Source organism: Diabrotica virgifera, chromosome 5 (genome assembly GCF_917563875.1).
Source record: "Diabrotica virgifera virgifera chromosome 5, PGI_DIABVI_V3a".
Lineage (NCBI taxonomy): Eukaryota > Metazoa > Arthropoda > Insecta > Coleoptera > Chrysomelidae > Diabrotica > Diabrotica virgifera.
This window is the reverse complement of record NC_065447.1, coordinates 15613217-15628200: the sequence shown is the minus strand read 5'-3', so window position 1 is coordinate 15628200 and position 14984 is coordinate 15613217. Positions and strand designations below refer to the sequence as shown.

At 32.2% G+C, this 14984-nt stretch overlaps 1 protein-coding gene across 1 annotated transcript in view; it reads right to left on the bottom strand.

The window, feature by feature from the left end:
* Positions 1-475: 475 nt before the first annotated feature.
* LOC126885646 (arf-GAP with coiled-coil, ANK repeat and PH domain-containing protein 2) overlaps positions 476-14984 on the bottom strand; it is a 106035-nt gene continuing 91526 nt past the window's right edge. Inside the window, exons 13-14 of the mRNA XM_050652302.1 lie at positions 11726-11946; positions 476-8296 (exon numbers count right to left, since the gene is read on the bottom strand). Coding sequence (XP_050508259.1) covers positions 8134-8296; positions 11726-11946 — 384 coding nt within the window. The 3' untranslated portion in view covers positions 476-8133. The remainder of the gene's footprint in view (positions 8297-11725; positions 11947-14984) is intronic.

Genomic DNA, 14984 nt, shown 5'->3' with positions numbered 1-14984 from the left:
CACTTTGGATGTCTGGGTTATGCTATCTATTGAATCAATTGTATCCTACTGTAAATTACAGGAATATGCAAAAGATCTATGAATTAATTAAAAGAAATGACCAGAGACAGAGATCTTTGGAGGCAGACAATACACAACATCACATCGACCACTACACACCCTCCGGGGAGTCAGGATTAATGAGAGAGATATAGGAACCTCTCTTATGTTGTCTTACCTCTGTAGAAAGTTTTTCTTTGATTCTTCTTCTTTGTTCTCCGTTCTCTTTCTACCTTTTCAATTTGTTGTTGTTGTAGATATTGTCTCTTTTTTGCCTTAGCGTTCTTCTTAAACGAAAAACATATACAATTCAATAGAGATAAAGGAGAGCCGCAGTTAGAAGAAGTTTGCTAGGATTTGCCTAATAGCGAATACAAAACAAATATATTATTAGGTCCTATAGGTACATTTTTAGGTTAAAAAAATGATCAAACTCTGATGATAAAATTATATATTCACGAAAATAAAAAAATACAATAAAATATTGGTCAACGGAATGTTAACAACTATTTGGTAAATATAATTATCATATAAATATACATTCATATAAAAATGTTAACAATTACAGTGATGTTTTTAAAATCTTCAACATTTGTCAGATATGAGACGACAAATTTCATAATTGCAATTTGGCACAAATGACATTGTTATAAGGCAACTATTTATCTAATCTGACAAAAACTTGCACAAATGTTATTCGCTTATTAATAAATTACTTAATAAGTATTCAAATTAGCACTTGAAGTACAAATAAGACCAAAGTACGTTTTTTAGTATGCTTAGTTTTTAAACCAGGAGGAGTAAACTAAAAAGACAGATTCACACCCAAGAAAGTCACTAAAAAATCACCAAATACATCTTCTTTTTTGGTTGATCATGTCGGCCTTTTACGGTAATCTATAAATATTACATTATACTAAAACGGCGCTTAAGAGTTCTAAAAACAACTGTTTTTTATATAAAAGGAGACTTAACATTCAAAAATTAAAGGAATAACGCAGAAAACACAAAAAATCGCCGATATAACTTAATTAACCTTTAACCTCACGCGCTGGCGTATTTTGTACGCCACATATAAGAATTCTACTGCAAATATATTTAAAAATTTAATTTCTGACCTTGTATAATCGGCGTTTCGTAAGTTTCGTTATAATCGGCGTTCTGAGAAGATCGTAATTACCAATTTATTATTTGTTGTTTCCAGTGGTGTACCAGATACGGCACGATTGTAGTAATTTAAGTACATCTTTCAATTGTTTTTTTTTTGTCATGGCATAAAATATATTTTTCTTTATAAACAATACTTTTCTCATGTAATAAATCACATTTCAAAAAATTTTGAAGTTATACTTTTTTAGACATGAGGGTGAATTTTTTCATTCCCTGGCGCATGCGCACACCGAAAGTATGGTATTAGTCGCTACATCTTTTAAGTTATGTAGCGCAAATAAGGTGTGCGTGAAAAGAATATATTATTAGTGTTTTTAGTATATATATTTATTATAATTTTTATGTCTGTGGATTTGTCTTTCTCCTAATAAGTATTATTGAAAATATTTATTTTCAATTAATGTATTTGTCACCGTGATTGTAATTATGTCCGAGAAATAATCCACTGAATACAAAAGCGGTGGTAGCTGATCGGTAGAGCATTCGCCTAGGGATCGAGAGGTCCCTGTTCGAATCCTGACAAAGTCATATCTTTTTTTTTATTTTTAATATTCTTTTTGTTTTTTATAAAATTAGTTTAATATTTAAATACAATACAAAAAAACTGTTTAAAGTAGATAGGTATATTGATTTCGTTAAAATCATAATATGAAGTTAGAATAAATTATAATAGAAGTATAACTTCTTACGTGCGTACAAAGTACACACACATTATTTTTTAATGACTAATTTTAATTTTCAAGGGATTAGATTCCAGTTAGAAATCCCAATTGACTTACTGAGAAGGAACTACAAGCATTCGCTGATGCCGAATAAGGTTTATAACAAACAACTAAGTGTATTTAAAAACAATAGACAAAACCGCTGTTTTTAAGTGTATTCTCTTGTGGTGTATAAAATACGCCACGCTTTACTTATGTTATCACTTAATGCGCGGATAGTTAAAGGTTAACGTATGAAATGCCAATACTGTCAAAATTTCATAAGTGTCAATAGTGCCAAAATTTCATGAGTGGACTAAACTTGCCTGAGAGTAGACCAATTACAAACAAGCATTACGGCGCGGTATATTTAAATTACTCCTCCTGGTTTAAAAACAGAGCATAGTTGCTTGCATGTTAAGGCCCCCATTCACGTTGAGATAGGTATCGATACATGTATCGCGACAAGTTGTGATACATGTATCATGAGATTTGTATCTGTTTCACGACAATGGTGCAGACGGTGATAGAGTTGTAGACGACGAAGATAGAGTTGTGATACTAATACAGCGATATTGAGACAGCCAAATACACTATGAGATTTGTATCGCGATACTGACACTCGTGCCTTAATAAACAAATAAGAGGAGTATTGATCAACTATACTGATAAATTGTACATTATGCACAAAAAATACTAACACTTAGGTAAAACTGAATATATATACTCAGTAAAACATCTTGGAAACTATCAAAATGGTTTTAGGCATTCATTAATAAAAGTGTATTGGAAAAGATGACACAAAATATAGGTATTTATATAATATTTTTGAACAAATATAACGCAAATGGCCAAAATAAACATCCACAACAAAAAACTGGAAAAGATGGCAAAAAATGCCGGGGTAGTACCATAAATCCATAGAATTAAGCGGTATTGAGAACAAAGAACCTGTAATAGATCATTGTTTTCTGGGTTTGTAGGCCATGCTATGGAATAGGGAACTTGCACATTTTTTTTTATTACATAATACTGTTCAGTTTTGTACAAAAATGAGATTTCCAAAATTTCACGATTCAAAAACTCATAATAACTTGAAAGTACTTTAAAGTCTTCTGTATTTTAAAATAATTCAAACGACCCGTGACGTCACATAGTTTAACTATATGGTTCCGTTTATGGTTATATTTAGGTATATTCTTCTGCTTCTTCTTTAGTTTATTAGCCTCCACCTACTTGGGTATTTGGCCAGCTCGTCGTCGCGGAATAAAGGAAAAATATTTATATTCTAATGACATTTATCGTATGCCATTGTAATAATATATACCAGTTTGTTGAGATTGGAGTTTGATATAGTTATTCAAGGGAGGAAAGAAGGTTTACTATGGAAAATAAAACCATTTTGTAAAAGTACAAATTTTCTATGAATAGTTCGAACGATCAAAAACACTTGTAACGTCACATAACTGCATTTTCTACTGACGTTTATAATGTCTAATTTAAAGTTATATACAATTTTGTTTACTTTGTTGGTTCAGAATGTAAACATATAGCCCGATGACGTCACGACGCGTTTTGGGCTGGCTGGTATAATTTGAATTTTTAATCGTCTTTAGGGGCCAAACGAAAAACAAACAAAACTTTTTTATTTTTGATACATGTTTTAAATCATGTTTTGTTGTGATTTATAACATTTTTTTCGAATTTAAAATTTTATGCAAGTTCCCTATTGTTTTTCACTGACGTTCTGCAACTTGTGGCAGACATTATCAACGCAGATGGCAGCTCAAATACATAAATTTCTTTCTATTTTATTTTTATTTACGACCAAATTTTATTGTCGCTACCGATTCGTACCAATCAACAGATCCCGAGGAATCGGAGACTATGTGACAGATACTCACTGGCGGATGTCACATTTGCCTTGGGAGGGGAAAATTGTCTTAGGGGAGCGGGGAACTTTCAATGAAACACCAACCAAAAGACATAAAAAGATAAACCCAAACTACAAAAACACTTAAATAAATAATAACTTATATGCATCAAGTTCCCTTAAATTCCATTACTAGCGTTTTTATTCGGTTGAATTTGACTGTCTGTCGTTTAAGTTTCAAGTCAGGTAATAATTTCTACAATTTAATTTTGGACCTTGTTAGAGGGGAAATTTCTCCATTTTCCCTCTAATGACATGAGCCAGTGACAGAACGTTACAACTCCTGCCTTTGATAACGTTTACCGCAGCTGTAGATCAAACTCCAGTATGAAAAATTCCAGAATAAGACCTATAAATCTCGAAAACAATGGTGTTTCAGCCTAAACTCATAGAACTGTTGTTTCTAAAATCTGTTGTAAATCTGTATATACGTCATGTAATATCTAGCACCATTGATAGAGTTCCCGTTATTTGGGATAGTACTAATTTGCATATTGTTGCTCTTGTCATAAGCAATGTTTTTATAAATAATCAGTAGATGTCAAATATGACATGGTAAGAAATGACAAAAAGTCAATAGAGGTAAAATGAGGCCCTCAGAGCAACAGTGGCCCAAGCCACAAATTGAGCAATGTTAGATATATCAGTAAAAGCAGCAACATTAAATCTTCGGATTAACAAGGATCTACACAACCTACCTCTATATTAGTCTACAAATTATGTAGCGCCATCCCATAAACATAATGGAAATACGAATGCAAAGATTGCGTTTATCTAAAAACTTCGTTTTTGGAGTTAGGCCACTGTTGCTCTGATAGCCTCAAATATGACATGGTAAAAATGACAAAATTAAGTAACCAATAAAAGCATTAATAGTGTTTAGAAAAAAGTAAATTTAAACTAAAGTAGATAACTAAAACTTATTGTTTTTTAATGTTTTATTGACATAGTTTTCTTTGTATTTACTGTTGTTTGTTTTTGTTATTTATAGGTGTCTTTTACAAACAACGTTGTTGTAAGGTTAAAAATCTTACTTGTATGATTATTAGATAGATACTGATAAGATTGGTTAAGGCTACAATGCGTAAAGTTTTTTGCAAAGTCGAAATACAGGGCGAATAATCACAGGCGTTTAAACGCATGTTGGGCTGCTACAGGAAGATGCGCTGGCGTGTCTCCTTTTCAACATAGCTCTGGAACAGGCGGTCAGGCGGAAATATTTTTAATAAATCATCCCATATTTTGGTATATGCAGATGATGTGGACCTGCAAGTAAATTAGGAGAAGACTAAGATGGTGGCATCACACCCAACAATAGAGCCAGAAACATCGGCCACCAATTCACGGTTGATAACTCTACCTTTGAAGTGGTGGAAAAATTCACCTATGCTTTTTCTCATGAGGACCTTTCAGTGCGTCACAGTTTTTCGATTTCTTTCTAATGAATTAAATTGTATGTGACAGAAAAAAACGCACGTCGGTGATTACATTTCGTCGGTGACATTTATAACATTTATTCTAGTTGTCAATTGATGGCGCTATAATCGAAAATAAAATAATTTGCGAATTATATAATAAACATATCTACGAATATAATCTGAACAATTTAAAAGACTATACAAACCAAAGAAAATACCATTTTATAAATGCAATAAACACAATTGATTTGTTTTTATGCCAAATTGCAAATAAAATTTGACAACTGTCAGATTTAAATAAAATGTTATGTAACTAAAATGTATATTATCACGGACTTACCTTTTTTTCTATCATTTGTGACGCACTGAAAAATGCTCATGAAAATAAGCATACTTGGGCTGCCTGATCACCAAGGAGACCGTCATGACGGAACAAATCAAGCGAAGGATAATCCTAGTTAACAAATGCTATTTTGGACTGAGTAGACATATGAGAAGCAGAAACTTAAGCCAAAAAACAAACATAACCATATACAAAACCCTTATACAACCAGTGTTGACATATGGATCGGAGACATGGACCATTTCCAAGGCAGATGAAAACCTTCTGCTTATATATGAACGAAGTATCTTGAGAGGAATATTCTGTGGATCTGTGAAAATGGTGTTTGGAGGGAGGAGGTACTTATATATGAACGAAGTATCTTGAGAGGAATATTCTGTGGATCTGTGAAAATGGTGTTTGGAGGAGGAGGAAGAGATATATTACAGATATAAACATATATTTGGTGGTAAAGACGTAGTATCTCTTATAAAAATAGGAAGACTAAGATGGGCAGGACATCTAGCCAGAACACAGTAGAATAACCCTCCTAGAAGAATCCTTATATCACAACCTATGGGAAGTAGAAATAGGGGTAGGCCAAAACTCAGATGGAAGGATGGTGTAGATGAGGATGGTAGAAAAACGCAGTAAACTGGCAACAATTGGCAATTGATAGAACTGACTGGCGTAATAGACTTGGGAAGGGGTTCGAGGCTCTTTTATAGGGCTGTAGCACCATTGATGATGATGAAGTAAGATTATATTAGTATATTATTTAAGTAAAATATTATTAATATTTCATAAACGCAATTGAGCCAATACCGGCAAATAGTTTCACGTTGGTAACAGTAGAAAATATACTTCAATAAGTCCTTAGAAACTTCAATAGATGGCGCTTTCGTATTCGCCATATATTATGAAAATGGCACCTAGTTTGAGCCTGGTTTGATTTTTTTTTTGTTAAATTAAAAACTTTTGTTGGTTAATTAATTTTTTCTAAAAATATAGATAAGATAGATGGAAAATATTACATAAAAGGTAACAATTAAACAAAGAAGAATTTTAAATAAAAGCATCTTCACTTCCTATTATCTAGTTATTCGATATATTATGAATGAACAAGTTTTATTGGAATAACATGAAAAATATTAAGCTCATTGTTCTCCTGAACAGGATATTCGTTGTATAAAGACTAGTTAGGCTCTTTTAAATGCATAGAATAAGTATATATGTATTTACATTTCATTCTATTAGTGGACCAAAAAATACAGTACAATCGTTTTCGATAAAGTGAATTTACAATTATCAAAATTGACCTTACAATATTGACTTTATAGGGAACAAATAAAGTTTGCGTCACAAGGAGAATTTGGTACATACTGAAAAAATCGTTTCGTTTTCATTGTTTTATGTTAATTTTCAGTGAGTAATTTCCAGGAAATATGATATAGTTCTTCTACGCTAACTTTTCCAAAGCATGAAATTATTCACGACTTACTTTTCATACTAGGTCTCTTTTTAACTCACAGAAACTAGTATCGCAAAATTAGGCAGCTTGTCCATAAAAACCACAATAAGTTAAACAAGGATAAACAATAAGGTATGCCGCTGATATTTTGTTTACTATAAATTACCCAGGTACCATTTACTTTGATGCCGCTTTCGCATTTCTCAAGAGCTTTCTGGAAGATACTTTCTGAATATAAATTGAACAGTAGTGGGGAGAGAAATCATCCCTGTCTTACATCTCTGAAAATTTGTTGAGCTTGCGTTGTTTCGTTATCCACCTTGACGACAGCTGTTTGATTCCAGTAAAGAGCTTCTATGGACGAATGTCTTTTTGATCTGTGTCGAGTCGTGGTAGTATATGTACGATTTTATGATGTTGTACTCTGTCGAACGCTTTTCCATAATCTATAAAGCACATCATTACATATTTCCTTTGATCGTAGCAGTTCTGGGCTAGCACCTGGGTTGCAAGTAGTGGTTCTCTCGTACCTAGACTTTTTCTAAAGCCAAATTGTGAGCAACCAATAACCTTATCGCATTTTGTGGAGATTCTGTAGTGAAGAACTTTGAGGACTAATTTTAACGAATGGCTCATCAGATTTACTAGCTGTACTCATATGTAAACAGAAACGTATAAAGTATAAAAAATAGTGAAAAGCCTGAAAGAAGCGGAAGATGATCGCTGAAAAGGTAAGGATAAATAAAAAGGTTTTATTTTGATTCTAATATACTTTGTTGTTAATTTTCTGCATATTAAACATTTAAACGCTTTTCTACATAATTATCGTATTTCCACAATTACTGTTGTGTACGCTAATGTGTAAGTTTTAGCACCAATAAAATTAAAGCTTTTTTGAACAACGCGAAGTAAATGTAAATACCTTTTTAATTTTCGTATTTACGTAACATACGGTCAAACATCTGAATATCATCTGGTTTCGTTTATGAACAACGCGACGTACCACTTTTTTGGTCCACATGCTCTACAACTAATAATTGGCATGAATACAAAATCACACGAATCATTCAACATCCACGTTACTCATCTCGAACTTCCTCCTCGACTTTGGACCTTTGCAATTTTTCCGGATGAGAACAAGCTAACCTGGAGAAGTCCCGGACGACATCGTTGAATGTGTCATCTCCGGTTACGCCTAATTCGGAGTCTTTCATTTCCTCGTTCAATCGACCCAACCTCAATCTGAAATAGGTAATTTTCAATTAATATGAACATTTTTAAGAATAATTTAATGGTATTATGAACATTATAATGGTTATAGATAAAAAATGGCTGATAATTTAAGCTAGACTTATAGAGAAAAAGCCTCTTTCCTTATTTTGCCTATTCTAAGTGTTTTTTTGTACATTTTGCCTTTTTTGTAACTTTCGCCTATTTGTGCGCTTCTTTTTTTTTTAATTATACAATACTACTCGTGATATTATTATTCATACTACTATATATTACTAAATCTTTCTATAATAAAATTTTTAGGTCAACAAGCCACCCACAAAATGGGTCATTTTGATGTCTCGAATTTCCTAAACCTGTTGTCCGAGTTAAGTGATTTTTTTAATATGTTATAGCCTTATTCTTTAACAATATGGCTGTAATAATATCGTTGCTAGACAGGTAAATTGTCATTCTAGCATTTATAAAATACTGAAATTAAAACCCAACTACAGCCTCAGGTTTTCTTACCCATATGCACGCCAATGGTGAATAAACAATTCTTAATTGTATGTTAAAAAATTCGCAATAACTAAATCTTAAAACCTACCAAATTTCATTTGCATATCTCACCTGGTTTTAGAGCAATAAAATAAATCGTCAGTTTGTAAGAAAAAATTCAACATTCTGTATCAAAAACAAAGCATTTGCAGACATATGTTTATAAAGCAAACGGTCATTATTTTTTCATGCGGAATTACCCCTTAAAGTTTGTCGCACTTATTTAGAAACACCCTGTATCGATGAAGAACGTGGCTAGTTGTAAAAGTACCTAACTTTTTTATTATCCAACATAAGCGAATGAATAAAAAAACAGAATGTTAAGAAAACATAAAGCTATAGTTGGGTTTTAGTTTCAGTATTTTATAAATGCTAGAATATTCCACAGGGTGATGCGAACTTTGAGAAAAAAACACAGTTTGATTGGTACACCCGGTATACAATGACAATTTGCCTGTCTAGCAAGAATATTATTACATCGATATTGTTAAGAGCAAACAGTAGCGATCAACAGGTAGCAACAAACGCGTTCCAAGAATGCGGCTCTAATTTTGAATATTTTGTCGAGATATTTGGCACATATATTCGTAATATAATAAAGAATGGCGGTACAGAGCCCAATTTCAGAAATATGTTAGTATGTGGAAATTACTCTATAACTAAATAAAATATTGAAAAAAGGAGCCTGTACCGCCATTAAGAAAAACAAAAAAATACACTTTCTTCCAGTAAACTTTTTTATCCCGTGCCTAGATTTTGTGTCACATTGGAACTACTAAAAATTGATTTTTTTATAACAAGAAATCGAACGTCACTGACTTGGCAACATTTCGCGCCTGTGTATAAAAATTATTGTTTTAAATAGTATAAACGTCACTGTCAGTGTCTGATTACAGACGCACTGTTGCTTCACTTTCGAAAGTTCGCAGAACTTTCGCAATCTTGGACCGCGTTTGTTGCTACCTGTTGATCGCTATTGTGTGTCTTAAAGAATAACATTAAAAAAATCATTTAAATAGGACAAAAGGTTTAGGAAATTCGAGACATCAAAACTGACCTATTTTGGGGGTGGCCCGTTTTTTGTGGCGCTCAATGTATATGAAGGATACAGGGAAAAAGGCAACTAAGTCTAAAAACTATGTTGTTTAAGAGAAAGAAAACAAAATTTGAAATCATAAAAATCCTACACATTTTTACCTTTTAGCTAAATAATTTTATATATTTAGTTCGATAATATTATGTACTTTTTCTTAATAGTTAGAATAATGTTATGATAGTATTTTTATTTCGTAGTAAGTTATTGAAGTTATACTTCTTTAGGCGCGATTGAGATTGAAGGTGAGTTTATTATTAATCTGCGCGCATGCGCACACCGACAGTATGGTATTGTTTTAGTCGTTATGCGGGCTCTGATTGGATGTTGAAATGATCTGTCAATAATAAATAATTGTTCAAGATGGAGGTAAACAAATGTTGTATAATATATTAGTTTTATTGTTGTGAGGACAGAAACAAAATAGTTTATAAGTGTAGTGACTTTTAAATAGTTTTTAAAAGCAACAGGTACGTAATAATTGTTAAATGTATCAGTATCCTAATAAAAAATTTCATAGGTAGGTACCTACCTATTTGAACTTACCAAAATACATAGAATGTAATACTTTTATTTAAATAATTTGATTTCCATCAAAATTTCTATCAATATTCACCTAATATATTGTTTTCTTACTCTATGTTTTGTTATATTTTTTCAATTCTAAATCATTTCAATTCAAAATCAAAATAAATTGATTTAATTCAAAAATGTCAAAAGTTTAATCCGTTTAGTTAGTCGATCTTCGCACATAATGACGCATTGTCTCCGTGGCGAAGCGTTTAAGGCGAATGAACCCTAATACCAACCGCGCTGATAAACTGGTTCGAATCCAAATAGAAACTTTTATTTTTTTTATACATTTTATGATTGTAAGTATATTTATTATATAATTTTATTTTCAGAAAATACGTATTTAGTTAAAAAAATTTCCGACAATTAATGTTCAGAAATCATTTGTGGCATTTTTAATGTGTTTGTGTGTGTTTTATTCTTTTATTATTTTAATTTTTGGCACTGTTTTAATAAAAATGTTTGAGAAGTAGTAACTATAAATTAGTTTAATATTTAAATAAAATATAAATAAAAAGTATATTAATTTCGTTTAAATCATATAATAGAAATATAACTTCTTACGTGCGTACAAAGTACACACACATTCTTTTTTTTTTATTGAAACAAAATGTAGACTGAATTGGTTCTTCCTTTGAATAGATCAAAACATTTTTATTTTTGTTCAATTTTTTTATTTCGTAAGGCATTTCTACATCAAATTAGAAGAACAAACTAAGCTACTGAGTGAAGTAAAGAATGAGTAAAGTTAATCTGATTACTAAAAATTGGAAACACTTCCTAAACTTAAATTGGAAAAATTAAATTCCTTTAAATAATTAGTCCAAATATCTCTCCGGGCTAGTTTAATAGTTCAAAAAAAGTAGGAATTTTCTGTCATTGTTTGTTTTTTTTTGAGTTCCAATTTGTTTATAACTCGAAAACAATCAACTTTGAAGAAAAAATGCAAAAGACCTTTTTTATTTAGGTATAGGGAACATGACATGAAAATAATCAGTATTTCTTAAGGACTTCGAAACGCAAAAAATATACAAGGTGTTCCATTTCAAATAAGAAATTATTTGATTAGATTTTCAGGAAAATGAAGAACTGACAACAATGCAAATGCCACCATAATATCGGCCGCACCACAAGACCTTTACACGATAAAACCTATAAAAATGGCGCATGCCGTTTCCGAAATAATTGAGGCGTTCCATACATAAAACTCACTCTGTATTGTAATGAAAACTTACAAAGTCACAATATCTGCATGTTCTTTTTGTTCAGCTATAGAGAGCGGCACTTTCCCCTCGTCATCTTCGAGATGCTGATCTGCGCGGTGTTTCAAAAACAAACATACTTGCGCAGTGTGACCTTCCTGCGTGGCTATATGCAAAGGCGTTTTCCCGTCTTGATCTTGCGCGTTGATTTTCACCCCATTAAGTATTAAATAGGCACATGGCATCACAGATCCCTAAAATATATAACACAAATTAATAAAAATTGTAAAAAAATCCTTTGTAAAAGGTATAAAATTTTATTAAAATCTCTTTAAGGGCTACATCACAGACCGTTTTCGATTTTATTAAAAATCATCATCAGTGTTAAAACCTAAAAGTAAGTATAACGGTTTTAATGAATGTAAAGTTGATATTAAATTTTGATTAAGGTTAAAGCAAGTTGGTTATAATTACAGGTCGGATGCCAGCTGAGCCACCAAAGAAATACTAGGGTAAAAACACTTTAAATGTTATGTAGTTGCATTAAAGGTGCATACTTGATTAAAACTCCATAGGATGGATATAGATAAAAAGGAATAATACCTTTAGGTAAAGTATGGTTGGATAGAAAACGATGGCGAGCGAAATGTGGGATGCGGAGGAGACCGTAGGAACCCCACTGCTTATATATAGGTAAGGTATGGACCCTCTCAACACGTGGGATGTAAATTAAGTTAGTTTTACCTAAGGGCATTATTCTTTTTTATCTATATCCATCCTATGGAGTTTTAATCAAGTATGCACCTTTAATGCAACTACATAACATTTAAAGGGTTTTTACCCTAGTATTTCTTTGGTGGCTCAGCTGACATCCAACATGTAAGTATAACCAACTTGCTTTAACCTTAGTCAAAATTTAATATCAACTTTACATTCATTAAAACCGTTATATGTACTTACTTTTAGGTTAAAAATAACACTGATGATGATTTTTAATAAAATCGAAAACGGTCTGTGATGTAGCCCTTAAAGGGATTGTAATAAAATTTTACACCTTTTACAAATTTTTTTTTCAATTTTTGTGATTGATGGTTTCAGGAATAATGTTTTTTTTTGCTTGTGGACAAATTAATACATAATATTATATCGGCAACTGTCTCTTCTTTGTTAACACTGTTTATGAAAAATTGAAGAAAAAGATTTTCTGTGTAAAAGGTATATTTATTGCTCCTGTTTATGAGTTTCTTGGATATACCCGCAAAACTGGTTAGGTTAGTAAGAATGACCCTGAATAGCACACAAAATCATGTAGTATGAAGAAATATTAGAAAAGAAGGCAAAATACGCAAAACCAGAAAAACCCAAAGTAAATGATATCCGGAAATACAGACCAAAATATCTACTGAAGCAAGGGAATATAATTTCGAGAGAGTTGTCCATTTTACGTATCTAAGGGTTATTTTAGAAGAAAAAGGACAGCAACAATGTGAACAGAATGCCAGATTGGCAGGCAAAGGAAAATAAAAAGATGGGAAGCCCAAATCCACTGATGATATTCAAATATGTATCGAGAGAAACAAACTTAAGCATATACAGGGTGCCCAGAAACTCTCCCGACAAACGAAGACTGGAGATTCTTAAGATATAAGACAATTTAACCCAATTCACCTAGTCCGAAAATGCTTCCTAAGGGAGCTAGAGCTCTTTGAAGATAGCGTCTTGGAATTAGATTTTCTTAAATAACTCCAGAACGCTTCTATTGAGAAAAACGAAAATTGGTACACATATTTATCTTCCAGAGATAAATCGATTTCATGCATTGCGAATTTCTAGTACAGGTCATAGGCGCCCGTTCTGGGTAGGACAACGGTTATTTTATCGTATAACTTTTTTATCGTTAACTTCTAAGCTTTTTTTATACTAGATTATTAAATTACAAGATATTCTAGTACTAAACGGTACTCTTGCTTTAAGCCAGTAGGCTTAATAGGTAGGTCTTCTAGAAAAATCGATTTGAAAATTTTTTGTCTGTAGATTTTGAAAAAAATTTTCAAAAAAAAACCATTTAGAAAAACGAAAATTGGTACGTTTATTTATCTTCCAGAGATAAATCGATTTCTTTAGTTGCGAAATTCTAGTACCGTTCACATGCGTCCGTTTTGGGTAGGTCAATGGTTATTTTATCGCATAACTTTTTTGTCTTTAATTTTGAAGCATTTTTGACACTTGGTGATTAAATTATGAGGTGTTTTAGTACTAAAAGACTCTTGCTTTAAGTCGGTAAAATACACCGTCTTCTTTTGAAAAAAAAAATTCAAAATTTTTTCAAATTCAATAAACGAAAAAATTTCAAATCGATTTTTCTAGAAAACTGTACATTCTACCACCTTAAAGTAAGAGTTCCTTTTAGTACTAGAATACCTCACAATTTAATAATCCAGTCTCAAAAATGCTTAGAAGTTAAAGACAGAAAAGTTATGCGATAAAATACCAGTTGGCCTACCCAATACGGGCGCCTATGACCGGTACTAGAAATTAGTAATTAATGGAATCGATTTATCTCTGGTAGATAAATAAGCGTACCAGTTTTCGTTTTTCTAAATAGAAGCGTTCTGGAGGTATTTAAGAAAAACTAATTACCAGACGCCATCTTCAAATAGCTCTAGCTCCCTTAGGAAGCATTTTCGGACTAGGTGAATTGGGTTAAATTGTTTTAAAATTATCTGAGGAATCTTTGGTCTTCATTTGTCGGGAGAGTTTCTGGACACCCTGTATAAAACCGTAATAAGGCAGTGACATATGATAGCGAAGCATGGACAATGGAAAAAGCAAATACGGAGAAATTGGAAAGATGGGAAAGGAAAAAGCTCAGAGCTATATATGGAGGTAAAAACACAGTGGAAATGAATTGAGTGCCACGAACAAACAGGGAGCTAGAGAAACTATACAGTTCCTCTATACTCTATACGAACCAAGCATCAGTCGCATTATAAAGGCACAGAGTGAGATGGTTGGGGCACGTGATAAGAATAGAAAGGAAGAGAATTCCAAAGATGATCCTAAAACTGGGCCCTATCACGAAAAGAAAGGAAGGACGATCCAGACAAAAGATGGTTTGATAGCGTGCAGGATGATCTCAGAGGAAAATGAAATGTTGATTGGGATGAAAGAGCAACAAACGGGAATGAATGGAGGAGAATATTAAGGCAATTTAGTAGACAAGGAGCATGATTTGGACAAGTCACAGACAAGACCTGTTGATCTTTGTAAATAAATATGAGCTCACATCAGC